This window comes from Chaetodon auriga, chromosome 5 (genome assembly GCF_051107435.1).
Source record: "Chaetodon auriga isolate fChaAug3 chromosome 5, fChaAug3.hap1, whole genome shotgun sequence".
In the NCBI taxonomy this organism is placed as follows: domain Eukaryota; kingdom Metazoa; phylum Chordata; class Actinopteri; order Chaetodontiformes; family Chaetodontidae; genus Chaetodon; species Chaetodon auriga.
The window spans coordinates 9,010,579-9,035,222 of record NC_135078.1 but is presented as its reverse complement, the minus strand read 5'-3'; the positions used below and the strand labels follow the sequence as shown (position 1 = coordinate 9,035,222).

Here is a 24,644-nt window from a genome sequence, read left to right as displayed (position 1 = left end):
AATTTGAGAAGAAATATGAAGCAGATTTCTGAAGGTAGGATATAAAAATGTTCCTGAGAAGAAACAGATCTGGTGTAAAAATAATAAATGAAAATTGAACTGCACTGAAAATGAAATTGCTCACTTAAACATCTGGCTTAAATGTGCTTTATAGACTGAAGTTAGAGAACTCAGACCAGGTGGATTACACTGTAGTCTTTCCTGAGCAGTGAAAGTATATCAGACAGTCAGTGAAGCAACAATCAACTCCTATAGATATTCATTAAATCTGTCCCTAACAGGACCCTGCTGTGCTCCATGCTAACACTTGCTAGCACACACAGCTGTATTAAATACGTATTCTGAGCAGGTTTTAAGTGTGTGGTGAGTTTACGCTGCTACAAGGGAGGCGAGGGAAAGGAGGAGCTGCTCACAGCTGGAAAGAAGTTAAATAAGCTGGAGGTGGTAGTGAGACAGACAGAGAGATCTAAACAAAAAATACTACATTTAAATTGCCAGTGGCATTCAAGCACCGCAGATTCAATGATGTCTGGGTTGTTGTTGTTGTTGTTGTTGTTGTTGTTGTTGTTGTTGGTTTTTTTTTTGGTATTCTACCTGCAAACTGAGGACACATGGATGATTTTGGTGAACAGGTGAGGTTGTGAATCAGTGTGATCTCCTGAAATCTCTAGACTTCTTTAAATCCCCCTCCAAAATGTTGTTCCTGCAACACAGAGGCAGGTGAACACACCACAGGGCAGTGTCAGAAACGGATTGTGCTTTCACTCTGAGTCGCTCTCAGCATCACAAAACATCTGAACGGAGTGCAGACTGCCACAAACTTCACATAAAGTGCAAACGGACGAGGCCTTCCCCTCACAGCATCAGACCGGCTGAAGCTCCAGGAAAGCCAGTGAGACAGAAGAGGAGATGATGCACAGGTCAGCGCGTCGCCTCTCCTGCAGGTCTCGGTTTAATGGCTCTCTATCACCACAGGCTCGTACCCACCTGCAGACACCCTGCGAGGACCCAAACATACAGGGACAACACTCAGACTGTGCGTGTGAACAAGTTAAGATGAAATGAATTGTTCTTTAAGGCTTTTGGCAAATGGGTTTTATGTGGGTTGTGGATGATGGTGTGAGTTTTGTAAAGAGAAAACTGAAGTCTGTTGATGCGGATGATCACTGACAAATGATGTCATATAAGACATTTATAACTATAATTTATAGTAATATTTAACTAATTAAGCCAAATGTGTGTTTAATATTGTTTAAAGCAAAGCAACTGTATCCAGAACCTTCCTACCCAGAAATTATGACTTTAATCAGGATCTATCTAATCAAAGAATAAGTAAACAACTCGAAGTCTGATTTACTGTTTTAGAGGCACAAATGGGATTATTTCTGAATTCAGAGCAGAACTGTTTCTATAGCTAAAACTCCAATTCGTAGAAGGTTCAGTGGAAGTGACAAATGGAAAAGAGGAAGAGAGAGTGACACACAGACAGTAGAAATCAGTAGAGAAACACAGAGAAGGAAGTACCAGAGAGTCAGACTTCTCACCTGTTTCCAAGCCTGATGCCGCTGAGCGCAGTGGTTCCATCTCTGCTGACAAACAGACGCAGGTTGCTGTCTGAAAGCCACAAACACAGAAATCCAGTAAGCAGCCGCTGACGGGAACCAGAAGGCATCAACACACAGACAATAAAAGATGACAAAGCACAGAGCTGGAGGACTGCAGGACAGCTGAGTCCAAAGATGGTGCAGTACGTTACAGATGCTGTGTTGACCACATGCAGTCACGTTTACTGTAAAACCTCCACATGAAGAGATTCACTGTAAACACAGGAGACCGTGTTGAAGAGTGAAGCCTCCATCCCACACAGTGATATCATCACTGCTGGTGGTTCAAGGTTAAGACTACATTTCCCACCGTCTTTCTCTGACCATTTCTGTGACTTTCAAAAATGCCAATCTGACAGTCGCACTCGTTACAGATTCAAACCAATGCCGAATGTTGCACTGAGCTACTGAAGTTATGACAAGGTTTGACACCTCTTAAAGGGGCAATCTGCATTTTCCCACACATTTAAACTACAACAAAGCAGACAGAGCTTCTAGTGTGGCATTTGTGATGAAGGTCGAGTTTCAGGATATAATAATTTGTGCCTCTTTTCTTATACTTTTCTTATACTCTGTAAACTGTTATAAATACTGTTGTGGAGCTTTTTGGTCCTCTTTATAACTCACCAGAAAACTTGACAGAGACAGAAAATGCTGACCTGGAGCTGTACTACTGATGGCAGAGCGTTATGCAATCTTATTATTCTGCTGTGATCCACACTCCCACTGTACCTTCAGCGTTGTTGATATCTGCAAAGTTCTGGCTTTGGACAATTTTCTCCACAATGTCATCAGCATCCATGCGAGTGTCGTTTACCCACGAGGGGTGACTCTCCACCGAGTCCTGCTTCCTCCTGAAATACAATGAATAGAAGAAGAAGAAAACTGTTGTTATAATGTTGTGCTTTTATCTTATTATGCAAATCTCAACCAGGATGAGTGTAAACCTATGACCAAAGCACTGAGAAACACTGTACTCTGTAGTGATCTCTGTACCTGGGGGGCCTGTTAGGAGGTAACACAGGCCGCGGGGGTCGAGGGGGTCTTTCAGGACGTCCAGCGTCCTTGTCGCCCTCCGTAGGTGTGTCAGCAGTGAAGCCCAAGCCCCCAGAGGTGCTGCTTCCTGTGGAGGTGTTCCTGCGATGCGTGAGGTCTGACAGGCTGGAGGAGCAGGAGTGCTCAGTGCTGTAGCCTGCAGAACAGCAGGGACATGAGAGGGCATCAGAGGAGACATCTGAAGATATCAGAGGTTAGAAGAACAGCTGTGTGCCACTAATACTATGACACCAATATCTGAAATGCTACAAAAAGCATTCATCTGTTCAGGGGACAAAAGTTTTAAACAGTCTGAGAAATCTGTAGGAAGAATGATGCCGTTTGTAGAATCCAAGAAGCTCATGGTAAAACTGGTGACTTTACAGACTGTTGTACATACAGAAAAAAGATCTGTGTCATATAAATGTTAACCTGCCTCTGGGGTCAGTGTTAATGTCAGCACTAGCCTAAAGCCTAAAAAACAGAGGGGGGGGGGTTAAATGGGAGCTGATCTCCTCCATGAAACAGATGAGTGATTGTTTAAAACACTGCAGAAATGCCTCAGAAACGTTTGCCTCTTTTTTCTGGCCCCTGACCTGGAACCAGTTTGCCTTAGGAATCATGACCTGGTGCCCCCGACAACACAGCTCCCAGGGTTACAAGGGACACAAACCCCCCACCATAATAAGGTGGTGATTTTCAGAGGGGCTATTATAGTTTACAAATGCCTATTACTGGCTAATAATTAGCTCTATCTCCCCTATAATTGGTGCCAATTTAAAAAGTTCTTTCTAGGAAAATTCCGATAAAATTATTGTGAAATTACAGGACTCATAAAATAAAGCATTGAATTCAGAGCGACACTTCTCTGACGTTCAAAAAGTCATCACACTGAAGGCTGGGTGGAACAACTGTTGGTGAATGTTGTACCTGAGATTTTGCTGTGCTGGCTGGCGTAGCTGGAGTTACGAGAGTGTCCGGACTGGAAGACCTCCGCGGGACCGGGCAGGTTCACTTCTGATTCTTCAAGAAGACCTGAAGGCACCACAACTGTTAGTGCCACATATTTATTTATTTTGAGTCAAAATTCCTCTGCAGGATCAGAAGTCAAACAGTCTGTGTTGACTTCCACAGCAGAGATGCATGCTGTCATTGACAACCATGTGCTGTGTGTTCCTGTGAATTTAAAACGTCCAACCAATGAGTCCTAGTATCTGATTTTGTAAACTAACTTTTGCATGTAATGAAACCTTGAACACTCTTTGCCATTTACAGCTTGTGGCTGAGAATTAGCACTTTTCCCCAAGTGGAAACTTCCTGAGCCAGATGCTCGGCTGCTGTGATGAAGCCCCGCCTGTTTTCCATGTGGAACAAAATCACGTTTCATTTCTCATTTTAATTCAAACTGAACAAATTGTGAACACTGCCAGCTAGGTTTCCATGCAAGGAAAAACTTTTCACTAAGATTTTGTTCAGAACTTCATCCAGGAAGTTTTGGCCTGGAATGAAACACATCTGGGTTGAGGCAGGTTGGGCTAAGATAGAAAAAATGCTGGAGTCCAGTCTCAAGACCACCTTATCTGGTGTTTCACAATTATGTCTCATGTTTTGTTGACATAATTTCACGAGATTTATTTTTCATATCATTTCTAAAATCAGGTGAACTGTTTCATAGTTCTAAAATTTATTTTGTTGGATGCTGAAGAATGCAGTAGTTTACTTCATTAGTCAGGCAGAATTAACATGAATAAGGCAAATTGGACATTATCTGATGTGTCCTCAGTCTAAACTTTGTCTCAGATCTCTTTGGACCTCAAACTTCATTGTACTTGGAAAAAGGGCTGCGATTCAATACCATTTTATTGATTCTGAATCCAGACGCAAATCTGCTTCTAAAATTAAAATCCTTTCAAATCCCTCATCCTGTACATTCAGGTTGAGCTATAACTCAAAGACAGACATTCAGATACCCAGGATAAACTGGGTTTCCAGATACAGTACACTCCCCTTGGTTATTGTTGTTTATTGAAATTTTAACCCCCTGTTTCAGAGGTTTGTTCTGTGTCCAGTTGACACAATTGCATTGCTTTTGTATTATTTAAAGAGAAAATTTAACAAAAAGTAAACTAAAAAAAGAAAGACAAAATAAAATGTCTGAGATGACGGGAAGCCAAAAACAATTCATGCCCCCTGTGCAGAATCTGAACCAATAACAGTTTAATGCACAAATGAGAAGTGCAAGTTGAAACAGTTAGAAGTTGCACAACCCATCTGTCCCACAGTGCAGAGAGAACATGACATGATAAGAGTAATGAGTTCACTCAGTGAGCATCACCTGCTTTTCTTTCTGTCAAAATAAATCTTGCAAGCCTTGAAAGCCTAGCAAGCGTCAAAGACACTTGTTTGTTTTTTGTTCCTTCATGAAACACATTATTTCAACTTCACATGTGCTCCACATTTCCCCTCGTCATGCACACCTCCACGCGTTGGCTCTGCACAGCCCCGAGGGGGCACACCCCTCAGTTTGGGAGCCAGTGGCTTAACGTAATAATCTCCAAATTGTTCATTTAAATAAACATGTTCAGTCACTGTCTATTGCTGAATGAGGTAACGCAATGGTGACTGAGCCAACTGATGAAAGTACTGCAATATTTATATATTTGCAGTATTACTAACTGGGTGTCAGTGTTGACATTCCTGGGAAATGTACTAAGTTTCTGCTGCAGCTTCAAATTGAAAGCCTTTAACTGGTGAAACAGGAGTCGACTTTTATTACAAAGTAGTTACAGGGAATGTAAAGTGTTAGTCAGTGAACGTTGCACTGACCGTTCTCATTCATCAAAAATGCACCTACAAACTAAACAACGGTCACAACGGCATTTTTTGACAGCGGATCAGGGAGTAGTGGAACGAGAAGGAGCAGCCACAGTGAGCTGTTCGATGAAGAGCTGCAGGCTGCACACCTCCAGCTTCTCAGCAGGTAACAAACTCCTCTCACTGCGCCCTGCTGTCTGCGGATTCAAGCAGTGAGCAGCAGAAAATCATGGTTGCTCACAGGATGATGGAAAAGGCCAATTATTTATTACTCTTACCACCAGTAACTACAGGACTGAAATCTGTAAGATTGCATTGGCCAGCTCGGAGCCAGATCCAAAATGTGCCTCCTCACAGAGTACAACCCCAACTAAAAGAGCCCTTTTCAAGTCTTGACTTCAGTCCAAATCTCTCTGCCCAGACATGAGTCGTACCTGAGCTGATGATGGAGGGTCGAGGCTTGGCGGCTCGGCCCAGAGAAACCCCTCCAGCCGGCCCAGGCTCGGCCGTCCCCTCCCCCTTACAGTCCAGCTGCAGGGTGTGTTCTCGTCCTGGGATGGAGATGGACTTTGCTGTGCTGGGAGGCCTGCAGGAAAAAAAAACACCACTTATCAGTCTGGAACAGATTAAACGAGCACGGAGCTGCAGTTCTGCTTAGCTTGGCACGTTCAGACGAGATTCATTTTATTGACCACGGGGAAACTGAGTCACTGCAGCAACAGAGGACACGGAGCACAATTAGAAGTGTTTAAGAATCTGGTTAAAAGGTTAAAAATGTTCAAAAAATACTAAAGACGCCGGTAAATATCTGTGAGGTACACATAATACAGAAATCTCAACAAATGTGCCAGCTTGTTTTGACAAACCCTCAAATATTTAGGACACTGGTGAGATGTGTTGTTTTCTCCAAAGTTTTTTTTGTCCATATAGAAGGTCAACCCGGTTTTAAGGCCAGAAATTCACTGTTTATGCCTTTAACGTTGCTAAAAAACAAAATACCATAACATTACAGGAAAAAGTGAAGTCAGGTTTAACAAGGTGAGACAAAAACCCCCGTAAGGGTATAAAAACATGTGTGATTTAGAAATTACTGTCTAAAACTTGCACTCTGACTCGCAAACAACACATCAGTTTAAACAGACAGTAAGTCCGAGTTGAATCTTCGTCAGGTCAAAATGTTTAAAAATGGTCTCAGCATTTATTCAGAAATCAGCTAAATGTCACAACTTGAACGACTCACGTTTTAAAACACGGATCTCCAGACAGGAGGGTCATCCCGATGATCACCTTTAGAAGAAACAGAAAAACACATTTTATCACACAACATCTGTTTTTCTGCCCAGAAGTGCTCTGAAAAGAGGTTGACTCTCCTCCCTTTGTCACGCTTATCTCTGATCTAACATTAACAAAATGCTGAAATATTTTCCAGAGCTGTGACACTGTTGCCTTTTTCCTTTGTAGTACAACTTCTTTCCCTTTCCTGTACACCTGATTGCATCCCTGCACAGCACTTAATCGGCATACTGTGTATCACAGCACTATTTCTGTCTCCATCACAGGGGAATAATAACAGACTGTTGACTGCTGAAGCAACAATAAACATTAACTGAAGAAGCTGGGAGTGAATTCCCAGTAAGCTCACTGACGTACGGGTGGTATGAGTTACGCACAGCAACACAGCACGAAGCCTTTCAGGGGAACCAGATGACAAATCTACTCGTGACCATCTTGGCTTTGTGTCACAGAGTAGTTTGTGTTGATGATCTCTGGGTGGCGCAGCAGAGCTCCTCGGCTCCTCAGGCAATAACCCAGGACCTCCTCGACCCACAAAGACGTTTAACTGCCTCAGCCTTCAGCACTGATGAGTAAAGAGTGATTTTTGGGCCGCAATGAACAATTGTTTTCGTTATCACCCACTCTGTAGATTATTTTCTCAATCAATCAATAAATGCTTTGGTTTACAAAACTCACGTAGATTAATCTACACTGGAGAATCATTAGTTGCAGCTCTATTGAGATTTACAGTTTTTTTGTACCTGCTTTCATTGTAAACTGCGCCGGAAAACTCAATGTTTCATTACAGGATAACCCCAAAACATTCAGGTTATTATCACCTGAGACAGAGAAAATCACCAAATCCACACAATTAACAGAGTGGAACTCTACAATTACAAAAACAAAAAATCAATATCCATAGATTGACAGATTGGTTAATCGACAACTCGAAAAACCAAAGCAGTTAAGCAAAAGTCCTTCACCTTCCCAATCTGGACGCTTCTGACAAAATTTGTTGAGTGGAAGCAATCAATGAAAAGGTCAAATGTCAAAGGTCCAAGAGTCAGAGTTAATGATCGAGCTTGCCTCCACCTCTAAGATTTATGACACATTCAAAGTCTTGTTTATACCATGAGGACACAGACTTCTCTGGTATTAACACTGGCCAAGATCAATTCTCCAAATGATCACATGATTGAGGAAACATGCACAAACAGCTCATTTCGTTTGTCCTTCAGACATCGATCGTCCTCCTTGCCTTCAGTATGGAGTTGTCCTGCCGCGTGTTCTTGGTGTCGTATCCCTCCAGCAGACAGCAGCGCACAGTGGAGCCAGAACCCGCAAACTCCGCCATGTTGAGGTCTGTGAAGCCCAGCTGAGGGCGAAGAAGAGAGCACGAGTTAATTCTAGATTCACTAATGGATGGGTTCGCTGGCCTTTATTTCTGGCATGTGTTTAGAACAGCGCGATTCCTGCAACACCCACCATTTAGCACACCGAGCAATTTCACGTCGTTAACGTCACGAGCGTCAGAAGTTTTCAACGTACGGCAGGGTGCAAAAACCACATGCCACACATCAGACCAGTTTAAAGTGGATGAAGGCAAAAAGCTTATGCAGGCAGAGCTTAACTTTGACATTTCACATTTGAAAGAGTTAGCAGATAACAATGTCAGGAGCTACAGAGTGAGCAGGTGTACAGTTAGCATATGGTGGTGTGGTGAGAGCCAGACTAATGTTGGTCTCCCATTCAGGAGTGACTCTCTGGCACACCTAACAGGTGAAATTATCCTTCTCACACCCCCTCAGTGCTGGACAGGGAGTAAGACAGGGGGTCTCCATTGAAGGGAGGTCACGTCTCTGTGCACTATTCAGCACGCTTCCATTCAGCGGCCATCTCTCCATCTATCTTCCCAAGCAGGGCCGTGCGATATGCCCATAAAATATTGTGTGACGATAGAAAAACGTCTATTGTTTCATATTAGACTCTTTTGTTTATTTTGTCCTGTCGCAAATCACACTCCTGAGAGCAATATTTTTCAGCGCTCGGACGAGGCTTCGCGTTCTTCTGCACGACACGGATGCAGGCAGGAAATTTGCATGAAGGCAACACAAGCGGACACGGAGGACAGTGAAGGTGACACAGAATGAGGTCACTCCAAACAGGAGAAGGACTTCAAGCAGCCAAGGCAAAACAAAAGGGGCTCGTATCTAAAAAGGGGCTCGTATCTAAAAGAGCGGCTAATTCTGTGGCACTGGACGTGGTTTAGTTATGAGGAGTCTGACACGGACCTAATCCAAAGCCTCACCACCTCACTGGGACATGAGCAAGAGAAGATAATGACTGAGGGGGAGAGAGAGAGAGAGCTTGGCCAGAAAAAAGGCAAAAAATGCAAAACTAAGTGGAAACAAACAACTTTAATTGGTCTGTATTGCATTGCAGATACTTATTAAACAATAAAGAAAGCAGAGTGGGAGGGAGGGAGAGAACATAGATGGGAGCATGAATACAAAACTAAACGGCAAACTAAAAACATTACTTCACCTGGATTTCACTGTGACTAATGACTGAAAAATCTGACCACATAATCAACAGCAACACTCAGGTGGAGGCACAGAGCAGAATGGTGCTCTGCTGGTGCTGAAATGACTCCTGGGGATTATTCTCTCACGCCATGAACGCACCCTTCTGCATCTAAAATATGACCTACACCTACACTGTGGAGGCCGCCTTTGTCTGAACCGCATCGGTGATGTTTTTTTAAATAAACTCTGCAGCTCTCTCAAGCTAAAGGTTCCCATTCTTCATTCTCCAGGTTTCCCTTTCTTTAGGAGCTTCTGTTTTCATAGGTGTGTATTTAAGGAAGCCAGCTTCTAAGGAGGGAAGCGAGGTATATTTAACCAAAGGAAATCTAAATGGAGAGTGGGTAAAAACACAGGAAGCAGTTCCTGTCAGGCAACAACGACCGCGGATCAAGAAAAGTTTATCGCCATGAGGGGTTTGACCTTGTAATTTCATTCACGAGACATGACTCATTTGTCAGGAGCTCTCACGGTTACGGTTAGAGAGGTGTCGGCAGGATGTTTTGCAGATTCCGGAGACACGCGACCGTAAAGTTTTTGATTTCTACTCACGCCCTGCTAGTGGCATGTTGGTCCAAGTGCTGTGAGAAATGCTAATATTTACATGATACGGCATTAAGGTTTACAGAGGCCGACAGAGGCTCATATGTAACTGTCTGAGGAGACAGGGACACAGGTTCTTACCTTCGTATATGCTTTTCCTCCTTTGAGTTCCTGCAGGGAAAACAGGAAGACAGTAATGAACCCAGTGATCAGACTGATCCAACTTTATATTACAGAGGCCTCCAATTACAGGGATGCAGCGGGACAGTTGAAATTACAGGCTGAGACCACACTCGTGGCTCCTCGGAGCATGGCACTGAGGCGGCGTTCACATGGGAGATCCAGCGTGAAGTCTGCACTCAAATATCCAGGATACACTGTTGTGAGAACCTCCTGATACAGTCTGTACATTTTTGGGGTTTGTTGTTTCATGCATTATGGCTTATTTATTGCCCAAGTGCTAAAATCCTCAAATATGGCCAACAGAGGGTCTGACAACTGGCAGTCAGGAGTGTAGTTTGTACTTTTTAAGCAGACATGGCATTGACATAGCTGAACTCCTGGCTTGAGGGGGACACTTTGAGACTCGTACCTTCCTGACTGACACCCTGCAGACAGAAGGATCCAGGACTCCGGTGTGGGGGTTGGCACTCATTTTAGACACAAAGGTAAACCTCTTCCTCCAGCGAACACAGTTCTCTTGAACCTCCTCTCTGTACGGAGAAAAGAAAAGCAGGAGCACATGCTGTAAATCTCTGGGATGAACACTTTGGTATTTGGCATTCTGAAGGACATTGAGTTAAGTGGGCTTCAACATAAAGAACATATTGATACAAACAACAGGACTAAACAGGAACTTTCCCCAAACTTACCCTGACATTCAGGTCAAACCCAAATGTTCCCAAGACTTGGCAACTTATAAGTTTGATATTATCTGTATTCTGAGAATATGACTCAGAACAGCACAGTTTTTCCAGTTATGTCATCCCTCTCTCACAGCCTCATGACCAGTGGATCCACTGAGGATCACATTTATCCGAGCAATACTGACAAATCATGTTGTGAGCAAGTTTTTCCAAAAGTAAGTGAATTACAGAGCTGATTCCCATGGCTTCTGACACTGACTGCACTTTAAGTTCAATTTAGCTGATCGTTCTTAATGCTTTTCTAAGTAGATGCTGGTGACATTCAGTCAACAAGAGAGAATCCGACCTCACAGCCATTGATGGAACGACGTTACCGACACATGAATGGGTTTGTCCCTCCAGCTTTAGAAGACAGCCTGTCAAGGAAACAGCGTACAATGGCCACCAGACCTCTGTAAAAACAGTTTGCCTTGTCAGAAATGCCAATGGAAAACCTTTAAGTGTCCATACATCCTGGCTGACGAGAGGGGAACACAGCGGTAGGTGTACAAACGGACGGGGTCACTGATGTGTTTGCTTCTGAAAACAAAAGCTGATGTGAGTGAGCGCGATTTGTTGACGTGACTTCAACAAATTCCAGAGAAATGCCCCAGAAACAGTTCAGCGTGCAGAGAAAGAACGTGGGTTTGTCTTGAATGTGCTGAAAGAGACTTGTTTGTTTAATATGGCATTTGTGACACGTATTGTGTTGCCAAAACAAGATTCCAATGAAGATGTGATTTTCTGCAGCCCTTCCTGTCCTCTGTGGAATAAGGAAACACTGAAACTCTTCTGATCACTGTTAAATCTTTTGAATTTATTTTTCCAGAAAAACCGCCAAACATTACCCAACTCCAGCTTCCCAACTGGGGGACATCAATGTGTTCACCAAATGTTCATCCAATAGCTATCCCAGCATCTCACCCAGAATCACAGATGTCAAACGTCACAGGAACAGCCAGCAGATCAACAAAGGCATTGGAAATAATCTTCTGGGAACCAGTGATGTCTGTGCCAAATTTAATGGCAACTGATTGAGTACTTCTTGAAATACTTCAGTCCCGACCGAAGTGGTGAGCACTGAGCCACACCGCTAACGTGGCTAAAAATGCATGTTCTACTGTGAGCAGAAGTAATTCTGCTGTGTTATTTATAGTTAATTATGAATGTCTCTGGTGCTAAAACAGGGAGACGTCCAAAAAAACAAAGTCAGGATGTTTGAAGTTGTACGTGCCCATTATGTGGGGAAAAAATGTCTACAAAGTCCTTACAGGTCTGTAGTGCTAACTGATGAGAGTCTACACTGTACTGTGAATGCCCATTGCTTTATCAACACAACTTTATCAACTCCATCCTGTTAAAGAGCATTATATGAGTAAATGCTCTGTCAGCCAGCAGAGACAGCAAAACAGTCCTGTTTCTCGCTGCTTAAATGGCAAACAGCTCATTTAGGAACTTTCACTGGATTCTGTCCAACAGCACGCTGAGGAGCAGTACATTAACTGAGCAGCCAAGTGTTTCTGCAGTCACTTTAACTGCATGACGCCTCCTTAATACCACCACATATAAATCACAGACACGGTGCTTCATGGTGGGACTCCATTTCAAATTGAAAGTGGAAGAAAAAAATGCAAGTGCTAATCTGTTTTTATTGAAGCAACTCTGGAACATCAAGTACAAGCACAGCCTCGATGCTCCCTGACCGTCTCACTCAGTACGCTCTGAACGTGTCAGGAGATGCACATTTTGAATATTTGATCAACTTGGTGTTTCCACTGGACAATAAGGCGGGTGAGACACATGAAAAAGGTCCTCTAATACAGTAACAGTGGCAGCAGACGCCAAGGAAACATGGAAAGGAACGACTTTACAGACCTATAACAATGCAGATGGCTTTGAAGCTAACTTCAAACAGTTGCAGAAAATATTAATGAAGAATTTTCCACAATCAACGTCGTCTTTCACTTGGCAGTGAACGAGGACACTGTGTACAAATAGTAATTTCAGCCTGACGGCAGTGCCGGAGGCCAGTGCATCCTCTGGAGAACACGAACAGACAGAGACTTTAATGGTAAAGCTGTTGAGATGTCAACAAGAAGAGATCAATCATCTGACCGAGCGATCCTTGAGTCTATTGGTGGGTCAACAGAAAAAAATTGAGCTGACACAAGAGGTGATTAGTAATGAGCCAGCTGGTGAGTTTGAATCAGTTATTTTCATGTCTTTCATTTCAATAAGTTTCATTTCACTTGCTTTATATTCATCAGTGTACACGAGGTAGTTTGAGTCTCATGAGACAGAAGGTGCAAATGCACATGTACAACACACACACACTCTCTCTCTCTCTCTCTCTCTCTCACACACACACACACACACACACACACACACACAATAGTAAAAACTCGTAGCAGCTGCTCCTCACACTTCCCCTCCCCCATCATCTTATTCACGATTCACATTGTGAAGAGTTGGCGTGTGATTTTTACCACTTCAGTCATTCTCTCTGCATCTTTAACCTCTTTTAATGGTTTCATGCAGCGTTCAGAGCAAACACCTTTAATAAGGAATATTAGCCAAAGCTGAGCTACTCCCAGTTTTCCGTTTCTTTGGTTATGCAGGGACAAAGCTGAGCAGCCTCAGTAAAACTAAGAGGTTTTACAATCAAAATCTTGCATACTTATGATTTTCACATACAATGAAACATCTTTTATTGAGGACACGTTGGTTATTTATTATCAGGTTTTGTATTAAATGTAATTTCAGCCTGTTGAAGACGATGAATGCAGAATACTGATGGAGCACAGTGTTGTTTTAGGTGTTTTCCTAAAGACTTAATTAACTGATTGATGGCAATTCCTAAACATTTGCTGGGTACGACCTCCCAAATGAACATATACTGCTTTTCTCCATTTAATATCATAACAAACAGAATATTTGGGTTTTTTGATTTTGACTAAGATGAAAGCAACCTGAAAAATTCACTTTGAGCCTTGTGAACTTATGACATGTAAATGTTATGATTTTTGATATTTAAAAACTAAATGACCAATCGAATACTTGAAAAAAGAGCTGACATCGCCGACAAAGCCGAAGAAGAAGAAAACTGCAGGCGAGTAAACGTGGATATAAACAATCCCGATTTAAATACTTTGACCAAAAATTGGCCTTGCAAATTCTTTATGAGGGAGTAAACACACTCAACATGTTTGTTAGGATACACACAGAATATTTTGGTGAGCAACACTGAATGTAAACATGAGCTTTATTTGTTTACAAGAAAACTCCACAGGGCCCCTTTAAGACTGAAAGTCTACGAATATTAAGTCATCAAAACAACATGGGGTGATGGGCTGGGCTTGCTAAACCATAAATGGTGACACATGCAAGAAAAGTACTGGAGATTCACAGCAAAGTGATTAAAACCACTAAAAACAAACAACAAAACAAAACAAGGCGTGTTGGAAATCTTCTTTAACCCAAAACCTAAAATCTAATCCTAAACTAATCCTCAGAAGAAGTGAAGAGAGGTGAAAATGTCCTCACTCAGAGGATTCTCCCTCATCCGTCGATCCCAGGAAACAAGCGAGGTTCTCAGAAGAGAGGGAACAGGCGCACACACACACACACACACACACACACACACACACACACACACACACACAGCTCTTATCAGGACCCCCACGCTATTGGTCCTCCAGTGTGTAATGGGGAGCGTTCCCAAACCACATTCCTCACTCCAGATGGCTTTGTTCAGACTCCATGGAAACCTCACACTCCTCAAATCCACCACGCTCTGCCAGCAGCTCAGAGGAGGAGGAGACGCTCGCAGCAACACTCTCTCTTTGGCCTCAAGCGTTTTTAAAAGCCCTCCACCATTTGTTTTCAATCTCACCTGCAACCTTTCGGTCTCTTCTGCTTGCTCTTTTTATTCCCCTGTGTTGTACTTTTGGAGCAGACGGAGGCTTTGGTGTAACATTGAACAGAAACCTGTTCCTCTGGATCCTTCAGATGTTTGATCTGTAGCGTGCAAGAACCTTTTGCTACAACAAGCAGCCTTAGTAGAAGTACACTTTTTCGAGCTGCATAACTTGGATGTTTTGGACATCCTTTGAGAATTTAACCCCGTGTAAAGACACATCCGAAAATAAAAGGCGAGCTACGAGCAGCACCTCAGCGCGGTGCTGTGAACGCAGCCCAGCAGCGGCCACTCAGTTAAAGCAGGCCACTGTGACAGCAGACAGACCGGGGCTGCTCTCCAGCTCTCCAGCTGAGCGCAGCTCACATAAACAGAGGACAGAAGGCCGACATGATAACGGACGCAAAGAAAAAGTTACACACAGGCCGCCATTGTGCGTGTCCTCCTCCACGCATCCATCCTGCAGGCAATATTTTCATCATGTTCTACGACTGAATCAAATTACTGTATTTCCAACAGAAAACTGCTGTGTGCCTCGACTAAATATAATTTCCCACAGCTGAAAATAGAGGAAAACCCGATGTTTCCTCACACGCGTCACCCTGAAGATGGAGAAGCAGCAGCTGAGGAAAAAGAGCGTCTACATTTAAGTCACTGTCACCACCGTTACATGTTCACTAAAAAAAAAGAATCAGGAGGGACGCTCATTTTAAAAAACAATCCTCAAAAGAGACGGCATCCAAAAATGAGCTCAGAGCCTCAAACCAAACCAAAAACGCAGATCATAAAAAGGCAGACAGACGAGCAGAAGTCTGCAGATCCACTCCAGCTTGAAGAGTAATGCAATCTATTTACATTTACAGACTCTCAGGGAAGGCAAAAGCAGAACAGGCTCAACTTCCTACATTACCGACAGCTACACACAAATTAAAGTCAGGAGGCCGAGAGTCAAAGGCAACAAGATGGAACAAAATATTCCTGTGACTGTGTGCTATCCAGACTAGATTAGGAAGCGGGGGGAAAGCAAATAAGAGCTGGGAAGCTGAGGAAGAGAGGATTTATGACTTCAAAGTACCTCAGAGAGGCAAACACACGCCGAGGGGGAAGAGCTGGAAGACGAGGATTTGACTGGGATGAGGAGGAAAGGATATGAAGCACTTCTTCAGATTAGCTTTTGTGGTGATACAGACAGGAAGAGAAAGAGGGGTCTGACATACAACAGCGGTACCCACAAGGAATCAAAACAGGGACTCTGAGGTTTTATGGTGTGCAACGCAACCACAAGGCCACCAGGGCTCCCCGGGCATGTGGTACTCGGCAAAGAAACAAGTTCTCATAAACTCTGTGTGCTTTCTCCTCTGGCTGCTGGGATGTCATTACATTACTGGTCTACAGTTTTACTTTCCTTAAGCTGCCTTTTAAGGTTATTTCCAAGTTGCTATCTGTAAGTAATTCTTATTTTACTCCTGGCTTCACAATCCCATTTTGTTTAAATATGATGTTGTGAGATATTTCCTGTCATTTGTTACATGTTGCATCTGTAACTCCTTCGCATCTGTTCGCATATAGACTCAGACTGACATCTACTAATCAGCTGTTCCTGCTGCTCGGAAAAACCTTACATAATGAAGTCAAGGAAATCTATCATGCTGAGCTGAAGTTACAGGAACTGGAATCAGATTTGTTTTGACCTTCTCCCTGCTGCCAAAAATCTGCAATCTGGCAAGATGACAGGTTATTAAAACTCTGTCCAGTCATCCAGCGCTTTCCATGTTACTTCTGTTTATAAGTCTTGGTTGGCTCGTTGAAAACGGGCCCTAAATGATGCAAAAACGACAAATGCAACAATGAGGAAAGCTTCTCCAGCATGCTGAGGACCGAAGAAGTGATCGCAGCCTTAAAGACATCACAAAGCTTCAATGTAAACATGACGTCCCTGATTGGAGTTGCCCCCAACAGGACCCCAGCATGTGATGACTGAACACGTCAGCAATGCAGCAGCATGGGATCCTTATCTCCTACACAGGCTGCGTGGCTCCTGGGGGCCCCGGTCACTGTTTGTGTTTCTGCTGTGGCCGGGGGTCGCATCGAGGGCTCAGATAAACAGGCCCAGAGCAGAGTGCTGAGGAAGCAGACAGATCCTGCTGTGGGGGGGGGGGGCACAGTGACGTAAGGACGGACCAGCAGGCAGCAGGAGGGGACAAGGAGTCACAGAGGATGTTCCTGTACCCAAAAGGTCACAGGGTCGATGCTCGCTGACGCTCACAACCTTTAAACAACCACGTGTTCAATGGAAGAGCCCCCGACCCGTCCACTCAGTATTTGATTTATTTCGTTGATCACGTCCCAGTCACAGTGCCAGTGTTGGCCAAGAGGCTTGTTTCCAACAGCTGTCCCTTGGCCAGATGTTAAATTAGCCATTAAAACAGCAATAAAACCAGCAACATGTTGGACCTTCACCTTTAGATTTGTGACTTCTATGGAATAAACTGCAGAAATATTTAAAGGGGAAGTCCACCACAGGAAGGACAGTTTACTGGTGGGGGGGCAGCAAAGGTCTATTGCCAGAACCAAACGCTGGATGCTGCCGTTATATGGTTTGTGGTATATTATCTTATCTTATCCTGTCTTATCTTATCTTACGCTGTGCTCCAACAGACTGCCATAATTTACTGAGTTTCCAAAAACAGACAGTCATCATGGCCCTGCTGACAGCGGCCATTATATCTGACAAAGACACAGTTTGACTTGCACATAGACATTAAATGTTGTTGGTCATTGTTGCCTTTTATACATACTGTACACATATATTCCACCTACTTGTAGCAAACATGCTCAAGACTATTGTACTAGCTCACCATTTCTCTCGATTTTGGAGGAATGAATTACATAAAGTAAACCGTGAAGGTGCTTACAACTTCAGCTTGCACTGGTTCGTTTCATTCATTTCAGTTAATGCAATTCAATTATGTCACAGGACAGCATTTTCTTCACTTTGAGGCAAATCAGAACTTCATAAGAACGTCAAGATACAAAGGTCGACCTTAGAAAGAGAAGCTCCGGCAATCAATTTCACGGGAATTCCCCTGAATGGAGGAGAAATTTTGATTACCTGGCCAGATACCAGAGGAATAATGTCCAAAACACCCCCGCATACACACACACACACACACACACACACACACACACACACACCTCCCCTCACACCCCACCAAAACGCTAACGGCTGGAAAAGTGAGATGAAAACAGGAAACAGCTTGTGAAGCGGCTCGTCCCAGTCAATTCCCAACTCTCCTCACACGCTCCTCTCTGGACTTCTTCCTTCCTTTTCTCTTCACTTCTCTCACACGCCAAATGTCCGATCTCGCTGAAGAGTTTCGCCCGGGTGAAAAAAGTCACACTTTCTCTCACAGGAACACAAACGCACTGCAGGTATATTAGCTTGATAAGAAGCAACCTCCAGGAGAGAAAAAGAAGCCATGGAGGAAGTGCCAAAAACTGCAAATCCTCAAATGGCCACTGGAGGCTGACTCCAAAAGCGAGTCATTCCCCATAGACCCCCATATTAAAATGCAGAACTCTGCACTGTCAACACAGGTAATTTGTAAAAAGTGGAAGTTGAGCAATGCGTCCGTGTTCTTAAAAGATTGTTTTCAACAGACTTGTTTGTCAGGCTGGTTCAGAGCTGATCCCATGAGAACACGGCACTTAAAAACAAAGCAGGGCAGAGCCGAGAGATTAGCGCCAGCCGCCCACACGGTTGCATAGACCTGAGGAAGCAGGTAAACAGGCGGGTGCTTTGTGTCATCACCGCATGGGATCCAAAACTACAACTCACGCCGCTCCACACACAGCCCCTGCAGGGAAACAGACGACACACATGAGCGGCACGTGACGCACATCAGTGCTCCTGCCTGCTGTTTTTTACAGCAGGTGAGCTCTAATGCTGCGTCAGTGCAGACCGCTGAGCTGTAACACACTATCTGCTGTCCTATTAGAGACTGACACACCTGGACGACTGCACCTAGACCACCGCTTCTGTCTGTATGGTGCATCTGGTGTTTCCTCTGGGGGTTGAATCACCGCTGCATGTCATCACCCCTTCTCTACTCATGCTGTCTACTGTCTCTCCTGCCATACTATGAAAAGAGTCAAATGTAATGAATAAAAGATGAGATGAGAGGAGAGCAACACAGAAGAGGAATCCTTAAAAAAAACTTCCACGAGGCCGTTTACAACAATTCAAACCAGTCAAGTGCTGGTGACGCCGGGCGGCACACACACAGTCAGGAAGCTCTGCCAACTCCACCCAAAAGTTCCTGGTAGTTTTGAGGGTCCTAGGAACTGCATCCTGGACATTCCTGCTGGGAAACGCACCCTGTGAACACAGTCTGACAACACGTCACGATGTTGGACAGCGCCGGAATCAGTGTCGGATCTCAGTTACGTACAAAGACGTCCAAATTCAGGACTGAATTTACCAAATAAAGACGCTCTCCATGAAGTAGTCCTGAGTACTTTTAGCCATGTTAAAGGGACATCCCACTGTTTTACAACCTGGCATGTAATTATCTGTGGCTTAAAAGACAAGTTTATGAAGGTCAGGAGGAAGACTGTGATTGATCGGAGGAGAGGATCTTGTGGTGAGACCATTTTGACGAGTAGTGTTTTCAGTGGAAATTATTAATTTGAGGCATTAAAATTGATAGGAAAAATGCATATTAGGACAGTTTGGAGTGTCACGAGTACCTGCCTCAAGAGCTAAAGTCTGTATCCATACAAAACATGTTCTTCATGAAGAATCACCTGCAGAGTTTTTTAGTTGTGGAAAAAAAATGACAAAAAACAGAACAGATTTCAGTCAACTTTGGACTTCACTGTAACACCCACACTGTGTGTGTGTACACGTGTGACAGTGTGTGTTTGAAGCCTCGCACTGAACTGTGTGTTCCTGCATCTGAACAGGAAATGAACACAATCTGTCCACGTTGCCACATCAGAAACACTCGCTGCAGCCTCTCAGAGCTCGACGTTTCACTCAGACTTCACCTCTTCTTCTCTGCCTTCACCTGAACACTGTGAGGAAAGCTGAACAGCCACATCCATGTACTCAATCACACCTTCTACTCTGGTGTCTTTAGCCCGCACCCGCTCCAACATTCCTGTTTTTTCTTGACCTTTAAATACAAAAATCCGCTCTATCTTCGCCCCACTTAGCTCTTCTTTCCGCTCCTGGCACTCTTCTATCGGACGTGATTACCACAGTGTCGGTGAAGTGTTTCATCACACCTTGTGTCAGGCGTGTTTCTTATCACGGTTTAGCTCTGGAGCTCTGGAAATGTCAGGAACAGCGGGGAGAAAACCATCAGCTAAATGTCCAAAGTGTAAACTTGAAAGGAAAAATGAGACACAGCTGATAAAGCCCGAGCTGATGCACCACTGACGCTTTCCTGCCAAATCAGGATGGAGACCATATGGTGTCTAAAGCTGCACCAAGTGAAAAAAACAGCATCTGACTGGCTGCACACACTGTAAAGCTGGCTGGATTTAGTGGACCGCTCCTGGAACTTGAAATTCAAAACCCAATGATGTTTCCCAGTGATGCTTTTCTGCTTATCTTGACTTGTTGAGTGAAACCTCTCGTCTGTTTTCTGGGTGCAAAGCGCCACAAACAAGGGAAGGACGCTTACAATCATCCCGAAGCCTGAAGAAAGTCACAACTGACAGCAAAAAACTGATGTAGTTTCAGTGAGATTTTGCATGTTTCAGTACATTTGCAGCTGTTTTGAAGGGTGGGGAGATGATGAGGGTCTGGCAATTACAGGTTTCTAGAGACTGACGGCACTTTGCTGTTTGGGATTGTTACATGAGAGCAGGATGGGCGCTGACTGAGGGAAAGGTTGCACTTAAACGACCTTCAAGCTTTTCCATTTAAAATGAGATGTAGGTCGAATCTTAAGCACTGAGCATTTGTTGAAAATAAAAAGGGTTTTGCAATTTAAAAAACGCCTTATTAAGATCAAAGTACACACAGAGATATTAAGACAGCAAGAAAAACCTGTTTGCTCTCAAATGTTCTAAAAAACGATCCTATTTTTGTTCCAACTCAGTCATTTTTGTTCTCCTTTCATCCAAATTCAGAGAAGAAAGCCGAACCTGTGTGAGGGCTCTTATGTGAGGCGTGCTTTGCCGTCGGCTACTCTTTGTGTTTGCCGAGTGCTCTGCATGCACAGCACTGTTTTACAGTACGCTCTATCACTAAAACTGTAAAACCACAGGTTGAAACAAGGGGACAAAACACAAAAAGCCTTCTGTCTGCTGGGACACACATATCTGTACATGCATGCTGATTATACGTGCCCTTTCCTCTGGTTTAAATTCTGACAAGGATTCATTGTTTGAGTCGTTTACTGAGGAAAACATTTGGTTATCTGCTTCCCAAATTTGAGGATTTGCCACTTTTCAGGATCACAGAGCAGATCGGACAAAACAAGACATTAAAAACCATCTTCACTGACAGAAGCTGGTCTGCTACTGACCTCACGTCACATCCTCATACATATCATGTCCCCTCTGTGCTTGACTGCGTCTTGCGTTCTTGTACGTGTGAGGCTGCTGTCGTGCACAACAATTTAAAGTTTAACGCGAGCACATCAGCCGCCGATACGAGCAGCAGCCCTGTGAGGTCATGACCCACAACATCCATATGATGAGAGGAACACTGGAGAGCGTGACAGACAGTGAGCACCACAACCGACGAGACAAAAAACCCTTAATGTGTTTTCAGTGTTTTTCTGCAGCAGCTGAACCTCCGCTCACATCACAGGTGGATGACAGATATCAGACAGAAACCGAATCGGTCAGAGCTGGACGCTCACATTCGCAGCATGTGGCCCTCTGGGCTTCCAGTCGGCCTTGGAGCCAACAGGGACTCAGGGAGGGGTTTCATGTGGTGCATCGCGCTCCACTGGGTGAGCTCGCCGTTAATTCCCCCACTGTTCCTGACCCACAACAAGGCGAGGCCCTGTACAAAGACCGGGTTTGTCAGATCTGTGACATAACGCTAATCTTTGGCCACTGCAGAGGGAGCCTCCCTGTGCCGTCGCCTCCTCCTCTGAGAGGGCCTTGTTTTCAGTCACAGAGATGATAAGTGAGATGGGAGGGAGGGAGGGAATCTGGGCTGTTATATAACCTCCAGAGAGGAGAATGACCTCTGAGGCCTCGGACATCGCAGTCCTCGCTGCTGAGGACGGGAGCGGAGAGGGACGGAGGGAGGTTTCAGTTTGACAAACAAGCATTTTTATGCAGCACAACATTTCTTGGAATTACTGCTCGTCTGCGTGGTCCGTCGTCAGACTGCCTTTCATCTGAACACGAAGACGAGAGCAGAGATTAAACAGCCATGCTAGCTGCTCTGGACGGCTGTGCTAATCAAATGAAAGCTAATACCAGCATGGCAATGTGCTTATGATAACAACGCTAGCATGCAATAACAGTAAGATTCATCCTCTGGGGACCCTGAGCATCTGTGCCAAATTTCATGGCAATCCATCCAATGGTTGTGGCACCTAATCTATAGACCTGAACACATGTTGCTCTGCCCACTGGGCTCTCACTCAACCAGTGAGATTATCTCTGCCTCCCACAAGTGTTTGTGCGACTCAATCTCCCAATCTGCTCTTTGGTCACTGATGAAAGGAAAGAAGATGGAAACATCCGCGGATGAGAAACCCGATCAAGACGCTCGCAATCTGTGAGTGTGTTTACGCTGCCTTCTCAAAAGACCCTCAACACACACTCGCACTCTGCTCCAGGACGATGCTACGTGACGGCGGGGGGGGTCGAGCGTATACAGAGAGAAAACGCTCTCCCATCAGTCAGCTCGGCGCTTTGAACAGGCCTGTTTGAACACGAGATACAAACAAGGAAAAGTCTCAATAAAAGGGAGAAAAAAGGCGTCCGCTGAGGCACTGACGCCAACCACAAACTGCTTCTCCCTCCTGTTTTAGCACAGACCCTGAGTCCGCTGAATGTGGGGCATCCTTTACTTTACAAGCACAGACCAGAAACCGGTCCTGGCAAATCGGGTCCAAAATGGGGGGAACAGCAGTTCAGAGGCTGCCAATAAAACACTTAGCCGGCTAACAGCATAACGCCTCATGTCGTTTTACAAGCTGAGGTTAGTTTGATTGGTCAGAGCGCAGCGACGATGGAGAGCAGCGAGGCAGTCTTTGTGCTTCAGGTTGGGCTTGAAACAAAGGAGGGTGAAAAAATGTACAAGAGTTTAAAAAAAAAAAAAGTTATCTGAGATGTTTGTTCACTTCTTTTGCTCATGTAGGACACAGTGAGCACCGGAGTCTCTCTGACACGTGTACACCTGACATGGAAAGAGAAAGATCCACCCAAACAAGCTCCACTGTCAGCCTCCATCAAAGAGGGTGAAACATGACACATTAACATGTAACACAAACTGTCTGGAACATTTGGGAAACTGTCACAGCTCGTCAAGCCGACAACTCATGAGGTAACGATGGTCAGACGGCCTCCACGCGCTCGCCGTGTCCGTCTTTAACCAGAGGGAAACGCTGCAACAGACCTCTGACTGCACTATCGTCGCACCCAGGGCATCAAAGACGGGTTTAGAGACAGCAGACGGGATGATTTGAGCAGTGTGAACTGGTCTGAAAGATTCTGTTGTGTTTAGTCTGGGAGTCCGGTTGAGGTGCCAGTGCAGATACACAGAGAGGCCACTTCACATGGCAACACCCTGTGTTTAAATGTGACTCAGAGAAAAGTAGTGTTTCATTAACCAGCCTGAGCTGAGCTGCAAAAACTGCTGCAGGCACAGCAGCAACGGCTTTAAAAACCCCAAAGAAATAACTTTCAAAGGCAGATTTTAGAGGAAATCCTACAAAGATGCAACAGCAAAGCATTTGGTTTGAATTATGTTACTGATGAATGGGGGAAAGCAAACCCAAAGCAATCACCTAAAACATACTAAATCATCCCCAGTCACTGCAAAATCAATATATTTAATGAAGCAAACTCAACACAAACGAGCTTGGAAACATATATTACAGGCATCCTATTAAGGTGAAAAACCCCATTGAGTATAAAACAAAGTCAAAACATTCACCGCATCGATCCATAAACGCACCACGAGCTTCTATAAGTGCATTTAAGTGACTTTGACAAAGGAAGAACGTGTTCCATATTGCATTAAATGACTTTAAAACGCCTCTCATAGAGGTTTAGCCTGTATGAAGTGATATTTGAAGGTGTTCTCGTGTGATTTTCGGTGTTTTCACCTGGAAGAAGTGGCGACAAAGTCTCCATCCAGCAGCCGCAGCTTGCAGAACAACACTCCGTTGACAAAAGGCACCGCGGTCAGCTCCTCCAGGGTCAGGTGGGTCTGAAACTTGAATTTCTTCTTTTTCACGAAGAAAGCCATTGCTTAAGTGTCTCCGCTCGCATAAAACGGAGCTGAAGCTGACGAAATAACAACAAAAAATACTATTAAAACTAGCTACGCTAAGTGAAATGTTCCTACTACTGTTGGTGTTTCAGTCTGTTTTCATGCGAACTCCGTTTCTTCAGAGATGATTCAGCACAGAAATCTGAAAACAAATCAAGAACTCCTGTTAATAACGCGTTTAAACGTGAAGAAAACGCTGACATTTGTAATGTAACAGCAGAAAAACACTTACCTGGACACATTTCGGATACCGAGAGCTTCGTCAGCGGTGGTCCGACAACATAAAATGACAGAAAAGGACGTTTCTCTTCTTGCTCCTCTCGGTACCGACAGGAGGAACTTTTGGCGTCAAGACACTCGAGAATACAGCATGTCACTTCCGGTTGGCACCTTTCGGAATAAAAGCTGTATAAAGTCACAAATCTACATACGTTCAAATGTGTCAACAAATAGACAATGGTGAACACAAACTACCGGAAATACATTTACTCAAAT

The 24,644-nt window shown here is 44.3% G+C and overlaps 1 protein-coding gene across 1 annotated transcript; it reads right to left on the bottom strand.

Annotated features, from left to right (window-relative positions):
* Positions 1–584: 584 nt before the first annotated feature.
* On the bottom strand, positions 585–24,489 carry eeig1a (estrogen-induced osteoclastogenesis regulator 1a). The gene is made up of 12 exons (XM_076731253.1): positions 24,382–24,489; positions 23,983–24,291; positions 10,446–10,566; positions 9,995–10,024; positions 7,987–8,103; positions 6,694–6,740; positions 5,888–6,039; positions 3,570–3,674; positions 2,601–2,796; positions 2,337–2,458; positions 1,545–1,614; positions 585–998 (listed from the first exon to the last, which is right to left on the bottom strand). Exons 2-12 carry the CDS (start codon positions 24,123–24,125, stop codon positions 953–955), a joined length of 1,149 nt encoding a protein of 382 aa, XP_076587368.1. The 5' UTR covers positions 24,126–24,291; positions 24,382–24,489; the 3' UTR covers positions 585–952.
* Between the last annotated feature and the right edge of the window lie 155 nt (positions 24,490–24,644).

Coding starts and splice junctions, on each gene's coding strand:
- eeig1a (XM_076731253.1), bottom strand. CDS start 24,125: ATGGCTTTCTTCGTGAAAAAGAAGAAATTCAAGTTTCAGACCCACCTG. Junction 6,040..6,693: donor GGAGATCCGTGTTTTAAAAC/GTGAGTCGTTCA, acceptor TTTTTCCTGCAG/GCCTCCCAGCACAGCAAAGT. Junction 2,459..2,600: donor CCTCCTAACAGGCCCCCCAG/GTACAGAGATCA, acceptor ATTGTATTTCAG/GAGGAAGCAGGACTCGGTGG.